At 36.2% G+C, this 15332-nt stretch overlaps 1 protein-coding gene across 1 annotated transcript in view; it reads left to right on the forward strand.

Annotated features, from left to right (window-relative positions):
* The first annotated feature begins 3682 nt into the window (after nucleotides 1–3682).
* LOC108527995 (contactin-associated protein-like 5) overlaps nucleotides 3683–15332 on the forward strand; it is a 310382-nt gene continuing 298732 nt past the window's right edge. The window contains exon 1 of the mRNA XM_017869568.1: nucleotides 3683–3728. Within this exon, the coding sequence (XP_017725057.1) occupies nucleotides 3695–3728 (34 nt within the window). The 5' untranslated portion in view covers nucleotides 3683–3694. The remainder of the gene's footprint in view (nucleotides 3729–15332) is intronic.

The raw sequence follows: 15332 nt of genomic DNA on the forward strand, positions 1-15332 counted from the left end.
TAATAAAGAAAGAAAGAAAGAAAAGAAAAAAGAAAAGCCAAGTTGAAAACTAATTCTGTATGCTTTGTAACTGGGCAAAAATTACGTGTTTGAAGGCACAGTTGAAACTAAGTCAATAGGTCTTCTTTACCCTTGAGGTTTCTTCTGCAAATGAGACAGCCAGGTCAGATCCTAAGTATGATCCAGGAGTAGTGCTCTTTTATATATTCAAATTAATAGAAAATGTCAAAACAGCCCAACTCTGAAGGAAGGGGAGGAGGACCCACATGAAAGACAAGGAAAGCCGACTGTGGCACATTCATGTGCACACCAGACACATGTTCATGTGAGAGGAAGAAACTTAACAAAACATGAGAAAAAAAAATGCAGCAATGGCTTCAGGATACTGATTTTGTCCTGGGGCAAGTCCCTTTACATTTCATTGGCTCAGGGTCTTCATCTGTAAAATGGGTTCTAACATTTTCTAATTCTACTTTTAGCTTTATAGTTTGCACTAGAGAACTCCTCTTCTTATATGCATACATACCCCAGTGTCTTCCAAAGCCTTTTAGGCACCTTATCAAGAATGTGAATATTACAATAAAACAAATTTTAAAATTTAAGGAAAACTCAAGATAGTGTTAAAGTGAGCACACAGAAGTGCACGCATGCACCAAGGACTTGCACAGCTCTTTGAGATGGGCTCTTAGTTTAATTCAGAATGTCCTACAAGATAATGCCAAAAGAGAAAAACTAGAAGGGACAAGTTTCATAGTGTGAGAAATGTAACTGGCTCTCTGGGGCTTAGGAGCAGAAAGACACGTTTGGTGCTGAAGTATACAACAAACCCTATGCTAGCTCACTGTGAGAGGCTGCACACATTGTCCTGGTGATTGCACAGATGCGGAGTATGGCCACACATCGTATCTGGGTGGACACCTCTCTCACCCTCTATTCTTTTACAACTGTCTGTCACAAACATATGTGGCAGCCTTAAAGACAAGACTTTCAAAAAGACTATTTTTAATAACACTGATCAAATCCAGTTAAGGATATTTTAAATTATTGTTATTTTCAGGATACTATGTCACTTGCTCTAGCCCCCTGCAAATAATTTAATTTGTATTTATTATTCAAATAAATGCAGATAACATAGTCTCTACCTATGAAAGTTTCTGTTCTGGAGAAAAATAAATTATTTTAAATATCATTACCTACACTGAAGATAAAACAATTAAATAACTTTTAAAACTTAGCATACTCTTATTACCTCGGCTCAGCAGGAAGAATGTTTTTCCCCTTTCAGGAGGGAAGGTGTACTAGAAAGAACATTCCACCTGCCGACCCTGGGACTCTCATCTCCACTTGTCTGATCTCAGCATGCTTATTGAAACAAAAAGTCAGTGTTTCTGAGAGGTATCCATAGGGATGATTAATATTGAACTTATTTTATCTACTTAAGAAATATTTACTGGATGACTACTATTCCAAGCACCAAGTTAGGCATCAAATCAGAAATTGAAGGAAAATATTTATTGCCTAGTGATAACATACATGAAACCTGTAAAACAGTCATTAAAATTACTTATTGTTGTTGTTGCTCAGAGAAAGTGCTTGTATTTTGACAACAAAAAAGGAATAATAGGAGATGTCAGGCCTAAGTATGAGTAAAAGGCAAGGCTGATTACTAATGCAACGTCTATTATATCTTCCAAACTTTTCTCATGGTATTTGAAAGGCTATGTGGCAATGTCCCTGCAGCTACAATTTGCTTAAATGTAAGAATCTGTCTGAGGGAAGCTCCTAATATCTCATTTTGTGCTATGGTATATTTGAATGCATGCTTATTCATTTAAAAATTCATGTGCCATTATGCTAGGTGATCTGATATGTACAAAAAATTACAGAAAATTATCCGTATCCTGGTTTGATGGAACAGATATAAACTTTTAAAATGTTAATTTTAAGGAACTATAAAGCTACTAGTTTATAAAGAACACTCCCTATAGTAGTATACTAAAGGATGCCCTCTCTGGGAAGACTAGAATTGCAAAATGACCTCACATCTGAATGAATATTAGTTTTTTAAAAAATTCTCCCTTCCTCTGGGTAGATGCAGCCTTGTACCAAAGCACAGAGCTTAGAAAGCTAGCTTGTGTTGGATGGTCATCCCCCTACCCTCGTGGCTGGACAGATTTTGGCAGGTCTGAAACCGCAGAAGAAAATGTGCAACCCCAAGTTGGTGCCTCTAGAATCAATACCAATTAATGTAACATAAATTAGAAAAATCATAAGGTTATTGCTTTTAAAATATTAAAAGAAAAAATCTCCCATTAGGCTACTCTTTTTGAAGAAGGCTTTATGAAAGAGAAATAAAGATTGGTTGTATTTTGAAGACTAGGTAGCATTTGCATAGGTAGAAAAAGTCGGAGAGATACTGTTAGCTGGCTAGCTGAAACAGATTGAACAGGAAAAGGAAGAAGGGAGAGATTTTGTGGGAACAGCTGGTAAAAGCATTTGGTTGGAACTGATGTTTTGAGAGTGAGAATTATGATATGAGACTGGAAATGCAGCTGGGTGCCAGCTGACAGGGGACTTTGAATATTAGAATAAAAACTGTAAACTCTATCCTTTAGGCAACAGCAAATCATTGAAGCATTTTAAGAAAATGATTGATATAATTAGAAAGAATGCTTTTGGAAAATGTCATTACAATGAAAAGACTTTTTTTCATTAAAGTAGAAATCAGTAACACATGGTTGTTACAGAGAAATGTAAAATTGCAGATAAGGTAAGTAAAATCACCTCTAATTAAGCAAGATGGAAGTAATTATTATTAATTCTTTGATGTACTTAAATGAGAATTCATTCCGTGCATATAAAATGTATACATTAAAATGGAGTCACAATACTCATAATATTTTGAAACATTATGTCATTTAATGAAATCATATTAACTAATACTTTAAAGGAAAAGTAAATTTTACCTTTTTTTTTTTTTTTTTATGGAGGGGAGGATCTCACTATGTTGACCAGGCTCATCTCAAACGCCTGGCTTCAAGTCATCCTCCTGCCTTGGCCTTCCAATGTGCTGAAATTATAGAAGTGAGCCACCATGGCCTGCCTAGTGGGTTTATTTATTTTTATTTATTATTAATATTATTTATGAGACAGAATTTCTCTTGTTGCCCAGACTGGAGTGCAATGGTGTGATCTCAGCTCACTGCAATCTCCACCTCCCGGGTTCAAGTGATTCTCCTGCCTCAGCCTCCTGAGTAGTTGGAGTTACAGGAATGTACCACCACACCCAGCTAATTTTTGTACTTTTAGTAGAGATGGGGTTTCACCATTTTGGCCAGGCTGGTCTCAAACTTCTGACCTCAGGTGATCCACCCACCTCGGCCTCCCAAAGTGCTGGGATTACAGGTGGCCAGTAAGTTTATTTTCAATTAATATATTTATCTTTCATTTTACTTTTAATTGACACATAGAAATTATACATACTTGTGGGGTATAGAGTGGTGTTTCAATACATGTATACATTAGTTTAAGATTATTTTGTATATCCATCATCTCATATATTTATCCTTTATAGTGAGACATTCAAACTTTTTTTAGTTATTTAAAAATAAGTTTAAATTTTTTTCTCTTTTGTTTTTATTATATATTTAGATGGAAAAAGTGCAGTTTTGTGAGATGGATATATTGCATTGTGATGAAGTCTGGGCTCTTAGTGTTCATTATATCCAGTAAGTACTCTCGTATCCCACATCCCCCACCAATCCTGCCACCCTTTGGAGTCTCCAATGTCTATTATTCCGCTCTCTATATCCATGTGTGTGCATTATTTAGCTCTCACTTATAAATTAGAAAATGTGGTATTTGTCTTTCTGTTTCTGAGTTATTTTACTTAAGAATAATGGCCTCTCATTTCATCCATATTGCTGCAAAAGACATAATGTTATTCTTTTTTATGGCTGGCTAGTATTTTATGTTGTATATGTATTGTGTTTTCTTTATCTGGTAATCCATTGATGGACACTTAGGTTGATTCTAGATCTCTGCTACTGTGAACAGTGCTGCAATTGACATGAGAGTGCAGATATACATTTGACATTCTGATTTCCTTTCCTTTGGTTGTATACCCAGTGATAGGATTACTGGATTGTATGCTATTTCTATTTTTAGTTCTTTGAAAAATCGCCATACTGTCTTCCATGGAGGTTATACTAATTTACATCCCTAAAACACAGTATATAACCATTCCCTCTTCCCCATATCCTCACCAGCATCTTTTGTTGACATTTTATTAATGGCCATTCTGAATGGTGTGAAAAGCAATCTCACTGTGGTTTTCATTAGCACTTTTCTGATGATTAGTGATGTTAAACATTTTTTCATATGATTGTTGCCCATTTACATGTCTTCTTTGGAAAAGTGTCTGTTCATGCCTTTTCTCCATTTTTTAAGGGGGTTATTTGTTGTTGTTGTTGTTGTTGCTCACATATTTGAATTCCTTGTAGATTCTGGATATACTCTTTTGTTGGATGCATAATTTGAAAATATTTTCTTCCATTCTGCAGGCTGTCTGTTCACTCTGGTGATTATTTCTTTTGTGGCATAACAGTTTTTTAGCTTAATGAAGTCCCATTTGTTTATTTTTGTTTTTGTTGCATTTGCTTTTGAGGTCTTAGTCATGAACTCTTTGCTTAGGCCAATGTCAAGGAGAGGTTTAGCTAGGTTTCCTTCTAGTAGTTTTATAGTTTCAGGTCTTACATTTAAGTCTTTAATCTATCTTAGGTTAATATTTGTATATAGTGAGAGATAGAGGTTCAGTTTCATTCTGCTGTATACAGGAATCCAATTTTTCTGGAACCATCTATTGAATAGGATGCCCTTTTCCCACTTTATATTTTCTGTCAACTTTGTCAAAAATGAGTTGACTGTAGGTACAAGGCTTTCTTTCTGAGTTTTCCATTCTGTTTCTTTGATTTATGTGTCTATTTTTACACAAGAACCATGCTGTTTTGGTTACTATAGCCTTGTAGTATAGTTTGAAGTCAAGTAATGTGATGCCTGTAATTTGGCTCATTTTGCTGAGGATTGCTTTCTCTACTTGGGTTGCTTTTTGGTTCCATATGAATTTTAGATTTGTTTTCCCTAATACTGTAAAAAATGATGTTGATATTTTGATAGAAATTGCATTGAATCTGTAGGTTGCTTTAGGCAATAAGATAATTTTAACAATATTGATTTTGTTGATTCAAGAGCATGGGAAGTTTTTCCATTTGTTTTTGTCATCTACAATTGCTTTCACTGGTGTCTTACAGTTTACATTGTAGAGGTCTTTCATCTCCTTGGTTAAATGTGTTCCAAGGTGTCTTATTTTTTGTATTATAATTGAATTATAAATGGGATTGATTCTTGGTTTGGTTCTCAGTTTGACTGTTATTGGTATATACAAAAGATACTATTTTTAATATTAATTTTGTATTATGAAACATTATTGAATTCATTTAACAAATCTAGGAGTGTTTCGGAGGAATCTTTGAGATATTCAAGATCATATTATAAACAAACACAATTTGACTTTCTCTTTTCCAATTTGGATACATTTTATTTCTCTTGCTTGATTTTTCTAGCTAAGACTTGTAGTGCTTTGTTGAATATGAGTGGTGAATGGGCATCCTTGTATTGTTCCAGTTCTTAGTGGAAATGCTTTCAACTTTTCCCCAAATAGTATGATGCTGGCTGTGGGCTTGCCATATATGGCTTTTATTATTCTAAGATATATTTCCTCTATGCCTAGTTTGTTAAGGGTTTTTATTATGAAAGGATTTTGAACTTTATCAGATGCTTTTTCAGCATCAATGGAAATTATCATATGCTTTTTATCTTTCACCTTATTAACAGGATGTATTACATTGGTGAATTTGGGTATGTTGACCAACCTGCGCATCCCTAGGATAAATCCCACTTGGTCATGATGAATGATCTTTTTATTGTTGAATTTGGTTTGGTAGTATTTTGTTGAGGATTTTTGCATCTGTATTCATCAAGGATATTAACTATAGTATTCTTTAGTTTTTGCATTCTTGTCTGTAGTTAGGGATCGGGTGATACTGGCTTTGTTGAGTGAGTTGGGGAATATTCTCCCTTCCTTAATATTTTGGAACAGTTACGGTAGGATCGAGACCAGTTATTCTTTGTGTATCTGGTATAATTTGACTGTAATTGGTCTTGTCTTGGGCATTTTGAAGAGAGATGACGTATACTATTGATTCAATCTCACTATTCATAACTGATCTGTTCATGATTTCTGTTTCTTCCTCGTTTACTCTTGGGATATTGTATGTTTCCAGGAATTTATTCAATTCTTGTAGGTTTCTAGTTTGTGAGCACAGAGATGTTCATAGTAGTCTCTGACGATCTTTTGTCTTTCTTTAGTATCACTTTTAATATCTCCTTTTTTCATTTCTGATGTGGTTATTTGAATTGTCTCTCATTTTCTTAGTAAGTCTAGTGAGAAATCTATACATTTTGTTTACATTTTCAAAGAACCAACTTTTCATTTTGTTAAATCCCTTGTATTATTTTGGCCTCAAATTCATTTTATACTGCTAAGGTTTTTTTTATTTCTTTTTTCTGCTGGGTTTGGATTTGGTTTGTTTGTTTTTTTCTAGTTACTTCAGGTGTGACATTAGGTTCTCAATTTATTATCTTTCTTTTTTAATGTAATTCTATAAACTTTCCTTTTAGCACTGCTTTTGTTTTATCACAGAAGCTTTAGTATGTTTTAGTCTCTATTTTCATTCAATTTGTAATAGTTGAAAATTTTCTTAAATTTATTTTGATTCAAAATTGTTTAGCAGCATGTTGTTTGATTTCCATGTGCTTGTATATTTCAAGAATCTCTTGGAACTGAAATCTAATTTTATTACACTGTGCTCCAAAAAAATATATTTAGGATGATTTCATTTTTTAAAATTTATTAAGACTTGTCTGGTGGCCTAACACATGACCTATCTTAGAGATTGTTTGATGTACTGATGAGAAGAATGTTCCATGCACTGATGAAAACAATTCTGCATTTGTTGGGTAGAGTGCTCTGTAGATGTCTGTTATGTTCATTTGGTCTAAAGTCCAATTTAAGTCCAGTGTTTCTTTGTTGATTTTCTGTTTCAATGATCTGTCTAGTGCTCTCAGTGGGGTGTTGAAGTTCCCCATTATTATCATATTGCTGCCTGTCTCTTTTCTTAGGTCTAGTAAAATTAGGTCTAGTGTATTTGCTCTGGCATTAGGTGCAAATATATTTTGAGTACTTATACTTTTCTTGTGTAATTGATCTCTTTATCATTTACATAAAAATGTGTTTGTCTTTTTTACTGGTATTGATTTAAAGTCTGTTTTATCAAATATAAATAAGGCTATTTGTAGTCACTTTTGATTTCCATGTACATCAAATATCTTTTTCCACCCCCTTTCCTTCAGTCTATAAGGGTCTACTAATAAGATGAGTAATAAGATGAGTTTCTTATGGGCTGCACAACTTTGTGAATAAACTAAAACCACAGTACATTACACTGTAAAAGAACAAATGTTATGGTAGGTAAATAATATATCAATTTAAAAAGACACCAAATTTAAATGTGAAATATGATCTTGTATTGAACAATTGAACACTGGGGTAAAAAATAAGTTGCTCTAAAGAATACTATTGAAATAACTATCAAAACTTAAATGAAACCTGTAATTAGATAATAGTACTATATTAACATTAAATTTTCTGTTTTGTGATAATTTTGGAAATTTCACTTTAAAGTGTTTAGTGAGAAAGGGATCTATTGCTTTCTACTTAGTCTCTAACGATTCAGAAAAAGAATACCAAGTCAAATGTGGCAAGATGTCAACAACTGCTGAATCTAAGTGAAGGGTATAAATAATTTCTTTGTACTTTTGTACTTTTTTTGGTCACTTTTATGTAAAAATTGTTGCAAAATAAAATGGTTATCATAAAGTCAAAAGAAAATGAAAACAAAAGAAAAAAGCAAAACAAAGCAAGCCCAATCCATCTAGCAGCATGCGGATATGGTCCTTTCTCAAAAGAGAAGTTAATTTTAATGAATCTTTGAGGTTATGTGAGGCTTTCTCAGCCAGCTATTAACAGTCAATTTATAACATGTCAGATTAGCTATTGAAAAAAATCCCACTGTCTTGTGGGGGAGGAAAAAAGGCATATTGATGTTTATCTGATGAATTCACAAAATTTGTTTTACTATCCATGTTTGGATTTATTTGCTTACATTAATGGAGTTTTAAAAAGGTAGATGATGATTTTATGATTCTAAAGAGTTCAATCAAAATTTAAGATAAATGGTAAGAATTATAACAAGATAAACTATTATTATTAAATATTGATGCAGAGATTTTGTTTACACTTCCTGGCGTTGCTACATTTGACCTATTGTTAGTGGTGCTTCTGAATCACCAAATATTAATATTATCTTTTCAAATCTCAGGGTCTTTTTTTCTAATTCTATGATTTATTAGATGACTGCATATCTTTAAACCAGAATTTTTAATTGCCACATTATAATAGCTACTCTGAATTTGAGTTTCTCTTAAGTCCAAGAAAACTGTGGAGATGATATTAAGATACTTCATTTTTATCCATCTTTAGATAAAAATGAAAACTAACCATCACTTCTCCTTGTTATAACAATTTAGAAAAATTGTTGAGAAATGTCTAAAACCAGGGCAGTTTATCAGTGCTGGACTACAGGAGACAAGTATTGTCCAGTTCTGCCTAGCACGGTTAAGTCATCAGATCTACTCTTGAACTGTGTACCTGGTACCACAATGGGGAGTTCTGCTTTCTTCTTTGCACTTTACTTTACTCATTTCTTCTCCATGATCTGAACTCGTTTTTCATGGAAGGCCTTAGGATAGTCATAATAGTTAACACTTACTATGTGCTTATAATATGCCAGGCACTGAGTGAAGTATTACATCATTTAATAAGGGAAAACATTATCTAATTTAAGTCTCACACACAGAATAGTAGTGAGGCAGGTGGACTTCACCTTCTGCCAAGATGGAGTAACCCCAGCCAGTAGCCCCTTTACAACTAATTGACCAAATAATAATAAGAATAATAATAACACAACAAACAACAACAAGCAAACATTAGAAATTTCTGGAAATTGAAAAGAGGAAGGCATGCTGTTTAGGGACTTATGAGCTTCAGAAATGACATGGCAGTGAGCTCTCTGGAGGGCACTAGAGCACTGCAGAGGCTTCTAATCCAGAACCTCCAACAGACACAGATGCAAAACACTCCACAAAGGTCTATTACCCATAGCCACAGGGCCAAGAAGAAAAGGAAAAGAATAGCCTAAGCCTTAAGCCTAAACAAAACAGAAAATGTTTTGTTTTGTTTCATTTTTCTTTTTTTGCCAGAGTGAGGGGAGCAATATGCTTTTTAACTCCATTAAATACCAACAGAGCGGCAAGCTAACGTCCTTCACCATTGTGGTTTCATGGGAACTGATTAGATAGCTATTTTCCAGCTCATTCCCACCCACCCTCCCTCCATTCCCCTGCTCTCCCAAGCAGGTAGAGTGCAGCTTAAATTCCTCCACTGGGTGGTTAACTGGGGGTTAATCTTATATCCCCTGCCTAGAAGTTGTCATCAGGGGGCTAAGCCTCTATCCTGACAGTAGAAGAAGACAACCAGAGGGTGGAAGACAGAGCCAGTACTCTAGGCTCCACCAACTCCTCTTTTCACCCACGTGAAGGTGGTGCCAGTGGCACCAAGGGAGGAGCTGAATCAACACCCCACAGAGCATCAAGGAGAGGAAACAAAGTAGTGAAAGTCCAGGCTATAAGCTCCCCATTTTCTCCTGTTTTCTGCTATCAGAGGGACACAGAGAGCTATATTTACCCAGAGAGCTATCAGGGAGCTATGCTTTCACCCACCCAGCATGGTATAGGGGGAGACAAGGGAGAGAAGCAGCCCTATTTGGTATTCCACTTCCAGCCCCCTGGTATGAGTGAAGACCAAGGAGGAGATGAACTTATGTTCCCCATCCTGCAGCAACAAAAACTGAAACCCATCAGGGAACTAATCTTCCACCTGCACTTGGAGTCAATGGAGATTGAGAGTGAGAGTCAAATGGTTGAAGGAAACTCTCTAAAGAAAAAGGAACTAACAGTAGATTGCTTGAAACTTCAGAAAGGAAAGAAGATTATGTAAATTGGTAAAAACAATGGTGTATAAAATAGAGTATTTGCTATGCGTGAGTTTCTTAAGGTATGTTTGAAGGTTGAAAGAAAAATCATACATCCAATATGCAGCTTAATGCATGTGGAAGAAATACTTAATACAATTATATCTTAAAAGTTCATAGACACTCAAATAAACATAAAGTTTCTTAAATTGAAGTACAAAAATATCAATTCCAGTAGACCATATTAAGTTATGGAAATATATATTGTTATGCATGTAGCAACCAGTAAGAAAACTACAAAATAATATACTAATTTAAAGACTGAGAATAGATCAACATGGAATTTTTAAAAAGTTTAAATAACCCACAGAAAGGTAAAAAACAATCAGACAATAGAAAGCATAAGAAATGATCCAAAGACACATAATAAAAGGCCAAATTAAGTCCTAATATCCTAATATGGCTTTATATCTATCTCTGTATTAATATATCAGTTCATCTAATCAAAAGGCACAGAATGGCAGCATATTAAAATAAGATTCAAAATATGCTGTCTATAAGAATTTCACTTTGAATAAAGGATATAGGTATGTTTAAAAGAATAGAAAATGATTCAGCACAGAAGCATTATTTTTTAAAGGAGAAGTGTTATATATTAATTTTTGATAGGCTACATTTCAGAGCAAAGAAAATTACTACAAAGAGAGATATTACATAATAATAAATGTATTAATCCAACACGAAGACATAAGTTCTAAATATGCACATTAGAAAACCACACCACAGCCTGAAAATAGCAAAAATTAAAAGAGCTGAAATAAGTAGACAAGCCACAGTTATGGTCGGGACTTCAAGATTCCATTCTCAGAAAATGATAAAACAGTAAACAGAAAATCAGCTGGGATATAGAAGAACTGAACAATATAATAATACAACAGTATCTCATTGAAAAAAAACACTCCACCCAAGAAGAGAAAATACACATTTTTCAAAGGTTCATGGAACATTCACTAAGATAAACCATATATCCTGGACCATAAAACAAACTTCAGCAAATTTAACTTAATTTAAATCACATAGAGTATGTTATTAGACCGGAGTGGCATTAAATTCAAAATGAACAAGAGACAGACAACAGGGAAATCTCTAAACGTGGAAATTTAGCAACATATTTTCAAATAATCTATAATCAAAAAGGAAGTCTGAAAACAAAAAATAAATAGAATTGAATATAACATAAAAAATATATCAAGATACGTAGGAAAGCATCTCAAAATATGTGAAATTGGTTAATAAAAATTTTATAGAACTTAATAATTACATTAGAATATAAAAAAGAAAGGTGGAGCAAGATGGTGGAGTAGAAAGCTCCACCGGTACGAAGGACACCAATTTAGCAACTATCTACACAGAAAGAACACCTTTGTAAGAACCAAAAATCAGTTGAACACTCATAGTACCTGATTTTAACTTCCTGTTACTGAAAGAGGCACTGAAGAGAGAGAATAAACAGTCCAGAATTACTGACGCCACCCCTCCTTGACCCCAGCAACAGTGTAGTTCAGAGAGCCTCTCTGGGTGCTGGGGGAAGGAGAACACAGCAATTTTCATTGAACTCAGTGCTGTCCTGTTAGAGCAGAAATGGGAACAAACTTAGCTGACTCTGGCCCACCAAGGGAGCATTTAAACCAGCCCTATCCAGGGGGGAATTGCGGATCCCAGCAGTTTGAACTTGAGTTCCCACAAACCTTGCTACCAGGAGCCAATGTGCTTTTGGTCTCTAAGTAAACTTGCAAGGCAGTGTAGGCCTTAAGGAAAGCAACTCTTAGGCAAGTCCTGGGGCTAAACTAGGCACAAAGATAGTGGACTAGGGGACAAGCGACATACTGAGACACCAGTTTGGATAGCCGAGAGTGCTAGTGTCACCCCTCCCCAACCACAGGCTACACAGCTCACACCTCCAAAAGACACTCCTTCCCTTCTCTCTCTGGAGAGGAGAGGGAAGAGCAGGAGGACTTTGTCTTTCATCTAGGATACCAGTTCAGCCACAGCAGGATAGGACACCAGTCAGACTTGCAATGCCCCTGTTCCAGGCCTTAGCCCCCAGACATTTCTAGACACAGCCTGGGCCAGATTCTGTTGATTCAAGAGCATGGAAAGTTTTCCATTTGTTTTGTCATCTACAATTACTTTCATTGATGTTTTACAGTTTTCATTATGGAGGTCTTTCATCTCCTTGGTTAAATGTGTTCTGAAGTATCTTATTTTTTGTATTATAATGGAATTGTAAATGGGATTGGTTCTTGGCTTGGTTCTCAGCTTGATTGTTATTGATATATACAAATGCTACTGGGCTAGAAGTGAACCCACTGCCTTGAAGGAAAAGACCCAGTATTGGCAGTATTCAACATCTGCTAACTTAAGAACCCTTGGACCTTAAATACCCAGCAGCAATATCCAGGTACTACATCAAGGAACTTGGATAAGCCTCTGAGATTCACCGGCTTCAGGTGAGACCCAGCACATTACCAACTGTGGTGGCCTCAGGGCAAAAATCTTTCTGCTTGAGAAAAGCAGAGGGAAAAGTAAAGGGGACTTTGTCTTGCACCTTAGTTACTGGCATAACCACAGGGGGTTAGAGCACCAAACAGGCTCTTGGGGTCCTTAATTCTAGGACTTAACTCTTAGATAGCATTTCTGGACTTGCCCTGGGCCAAAGGGGAGTCTTCTGTCCTGAAGGGCGAGTCCCAGGCCAGGCAGCATTCATGACAAGCTGATCTAAGAAACCTTAGGCGCTCAAGGAACACCAGTGGTAAGGTAGTCTGGCAGTGTTCCTCATGGCCTGGGGAGGTGGTGGCTACAGGGTTAGGCTTCTCTGCCTTTGGAAAGGAAAACAAAGAGTGACAAGGACTGTGTCTTGTAGTTTTGGTGCCAGCTCAACTACAATACAATATAAAACTAGGTAGACCTTCAAGGTATTTTACTCTAGTCCCTGACTCCTAGATGTTACTTCCGAACTCACAGAGGGCCTGGGGTGACTTTCTGCCCTAAAGGGAAGGACACAGGCCTGACTACTTTTGCCACCGGCTGATTGTAGGGTCCCAATGCCTTGAGCAAACATAGGCAGTAGACAGGGAGTAGTTAGAGCAGGCCTTGGGTGAGACTCAGCACTGTGTTGGCTTCAGATCTGACACAGTGCAGTCATAGTGATGGTGTGCACAGGTATGCTTTTGTCACTCCATCCCAGCTTTAGGTGGCTCAGAACAGAGATTCCATGTTTGGGAGAATATAAGGGAAGAGAACAAGAGTCTCTGCCTGGCAATCCAGATAATTCTCCCAGATGTTGTCCAAGACATCAAGGTAGCATCTCTATGAGTCTATAAAAGCCACAGCTTTATTGGGCCTTGGGTCTCCCCTAAACCAGATACAGCTTAGATCACAACATCCAAGTTTTTTCAAATACCTAAAAAGCCTGTCAAGAAGGATGGCTGAAAATAAGCCCAGACGGTGAAGACTACAATAAATACCTAACACTTCAATACCTAGACGCTGAAAAACATCGAATAGCATCAACACCATCCAGGAAAACATGACCTCACCAAATGAATTAAATAAGTCACCATGTACCAATCATGGAGAAACAGAGACATGTGACCTTTCAGAATGAGAATTCAAAATAGCCATATTGAGGAAATGCAAATAAATTCAAGATAACACAGAAGGAATTCAGAATTCTATTGGAAAAATTTTAAAAAAGATTGAAATAATTAACATAAATCAAGCAGAAATTCTAGATCTGAAAAGTGCAATTGGCATACTGAAGAATGAATGCATCAGAGTTCTTTAATAGCAGAATGGATAAAGCAGAAGAAAGAATTAATGAACTTGAAGACAACTATTTGAAAATACACAGAAAAGAAAAAAAGTTGACTAAAAACAATAAAGCATTTTTACAGGATCTACAAAATAGCCTTGAAAGGACAAATCCAGGAGTAACTGGCCTTAAAGAGGAGGTAGAGAAAGAGGTAGGGGTAGCTATAGTTTATTCAAAGGGAAATAACAAATAACTTTTCAATCCTAGAGCAAGATAGCAATATCGAAGTACAAACAGGTTATAGAACACCTAGCAGATTTAACCCAGTGAAGACTACCTCAAGGCATTTCATAATCCAACTTCAAGATCACTAGTAAAGAAAGGATCCTGAAAGCAACAAGAGAAGACACAAATAGCATACGACAGAGGTCCAATACATTGGCAGCAGACTTTTCAGTGGAAAGGTTACAGACCATGAGAGTGGCATGACATATTTAAAGTGCTGAAGGAAACATGTTTTACCCTAGAATAGTATACCTGGCAAAAAAAAAAAAAAAAAAAGTCCTTTAAACATGAAAAATAAAATAAAGATTGTCCCAGGCAAACAAAAGCTGAGGGATTTCATGAATACCAGACCTGTCCTACAAAAAGTGCTAAAGGGAGTACATCAATCAAAAACAAAAGAACACTGAATAATAAATAGAAGGTAAAACTTACTGGTAATAGTAAGTACACAGAAAAACACAGAACACTACAACACTGTAACTGTGGTATGTAAACTACTTTTATCCTAAGTGGAATGACTAAACAATAAACCAATAAAAATAATAACTACAGCAACTTTTCAAGACAGAGTCAGTAAATAAGACATACATACAAACAACAAAAGGTTAAAAACTTGGAGGACATTTGGCTGGGTGCAGTGGCTCATGACTATAATCCCAATACTTCAGGAGGCTGAGCAGGGAGGATTGCTTGAGCCCAGGAGTTTGAAATTCCATCTCCATAATAAATATATTTGTTTAAAAAAAGTGGGAGGACAGCCGGGCGCGGTGGCTCAAGCCTGTAATCCCAGCACTTTGGGAGGCTGAGATGGGCGGATCACGAGGTCAGGAGATCGAGACCATCCTGGCTAACATGGTGAAACCCCGTCTCTACTAAAAATACAAAAAATTAGCTGGGCGTGGTGGTGGGCGCCTGTAGTCCCAGCTACTCCAGAGGCTGAGGCAGGAGAATGGCGTAAACCCGGGAGGCGGAGCTTGCAGTGAGCTGAGATCCGGCCACTGTACTCCAGCCCGGGCGACAGAGCG

This window comes from Rhinopithecus bieti, unplaced genomic scaffold, assembly GCF_001698545.2.
Source record: "Rhinopithecus bieti isolate Rb0 unplaced genomic scaffold, ASM169854v2 scaffold_4919, whole genome shotgun sequence".
Classification (NCBI taxonomy): domain Eukaryota; kingdom Metazoa; phylum Chordata; class Mammalia; order Primates; family Cercopithecidae; genus Rhinopithecus; species Rhinopithecus bieti.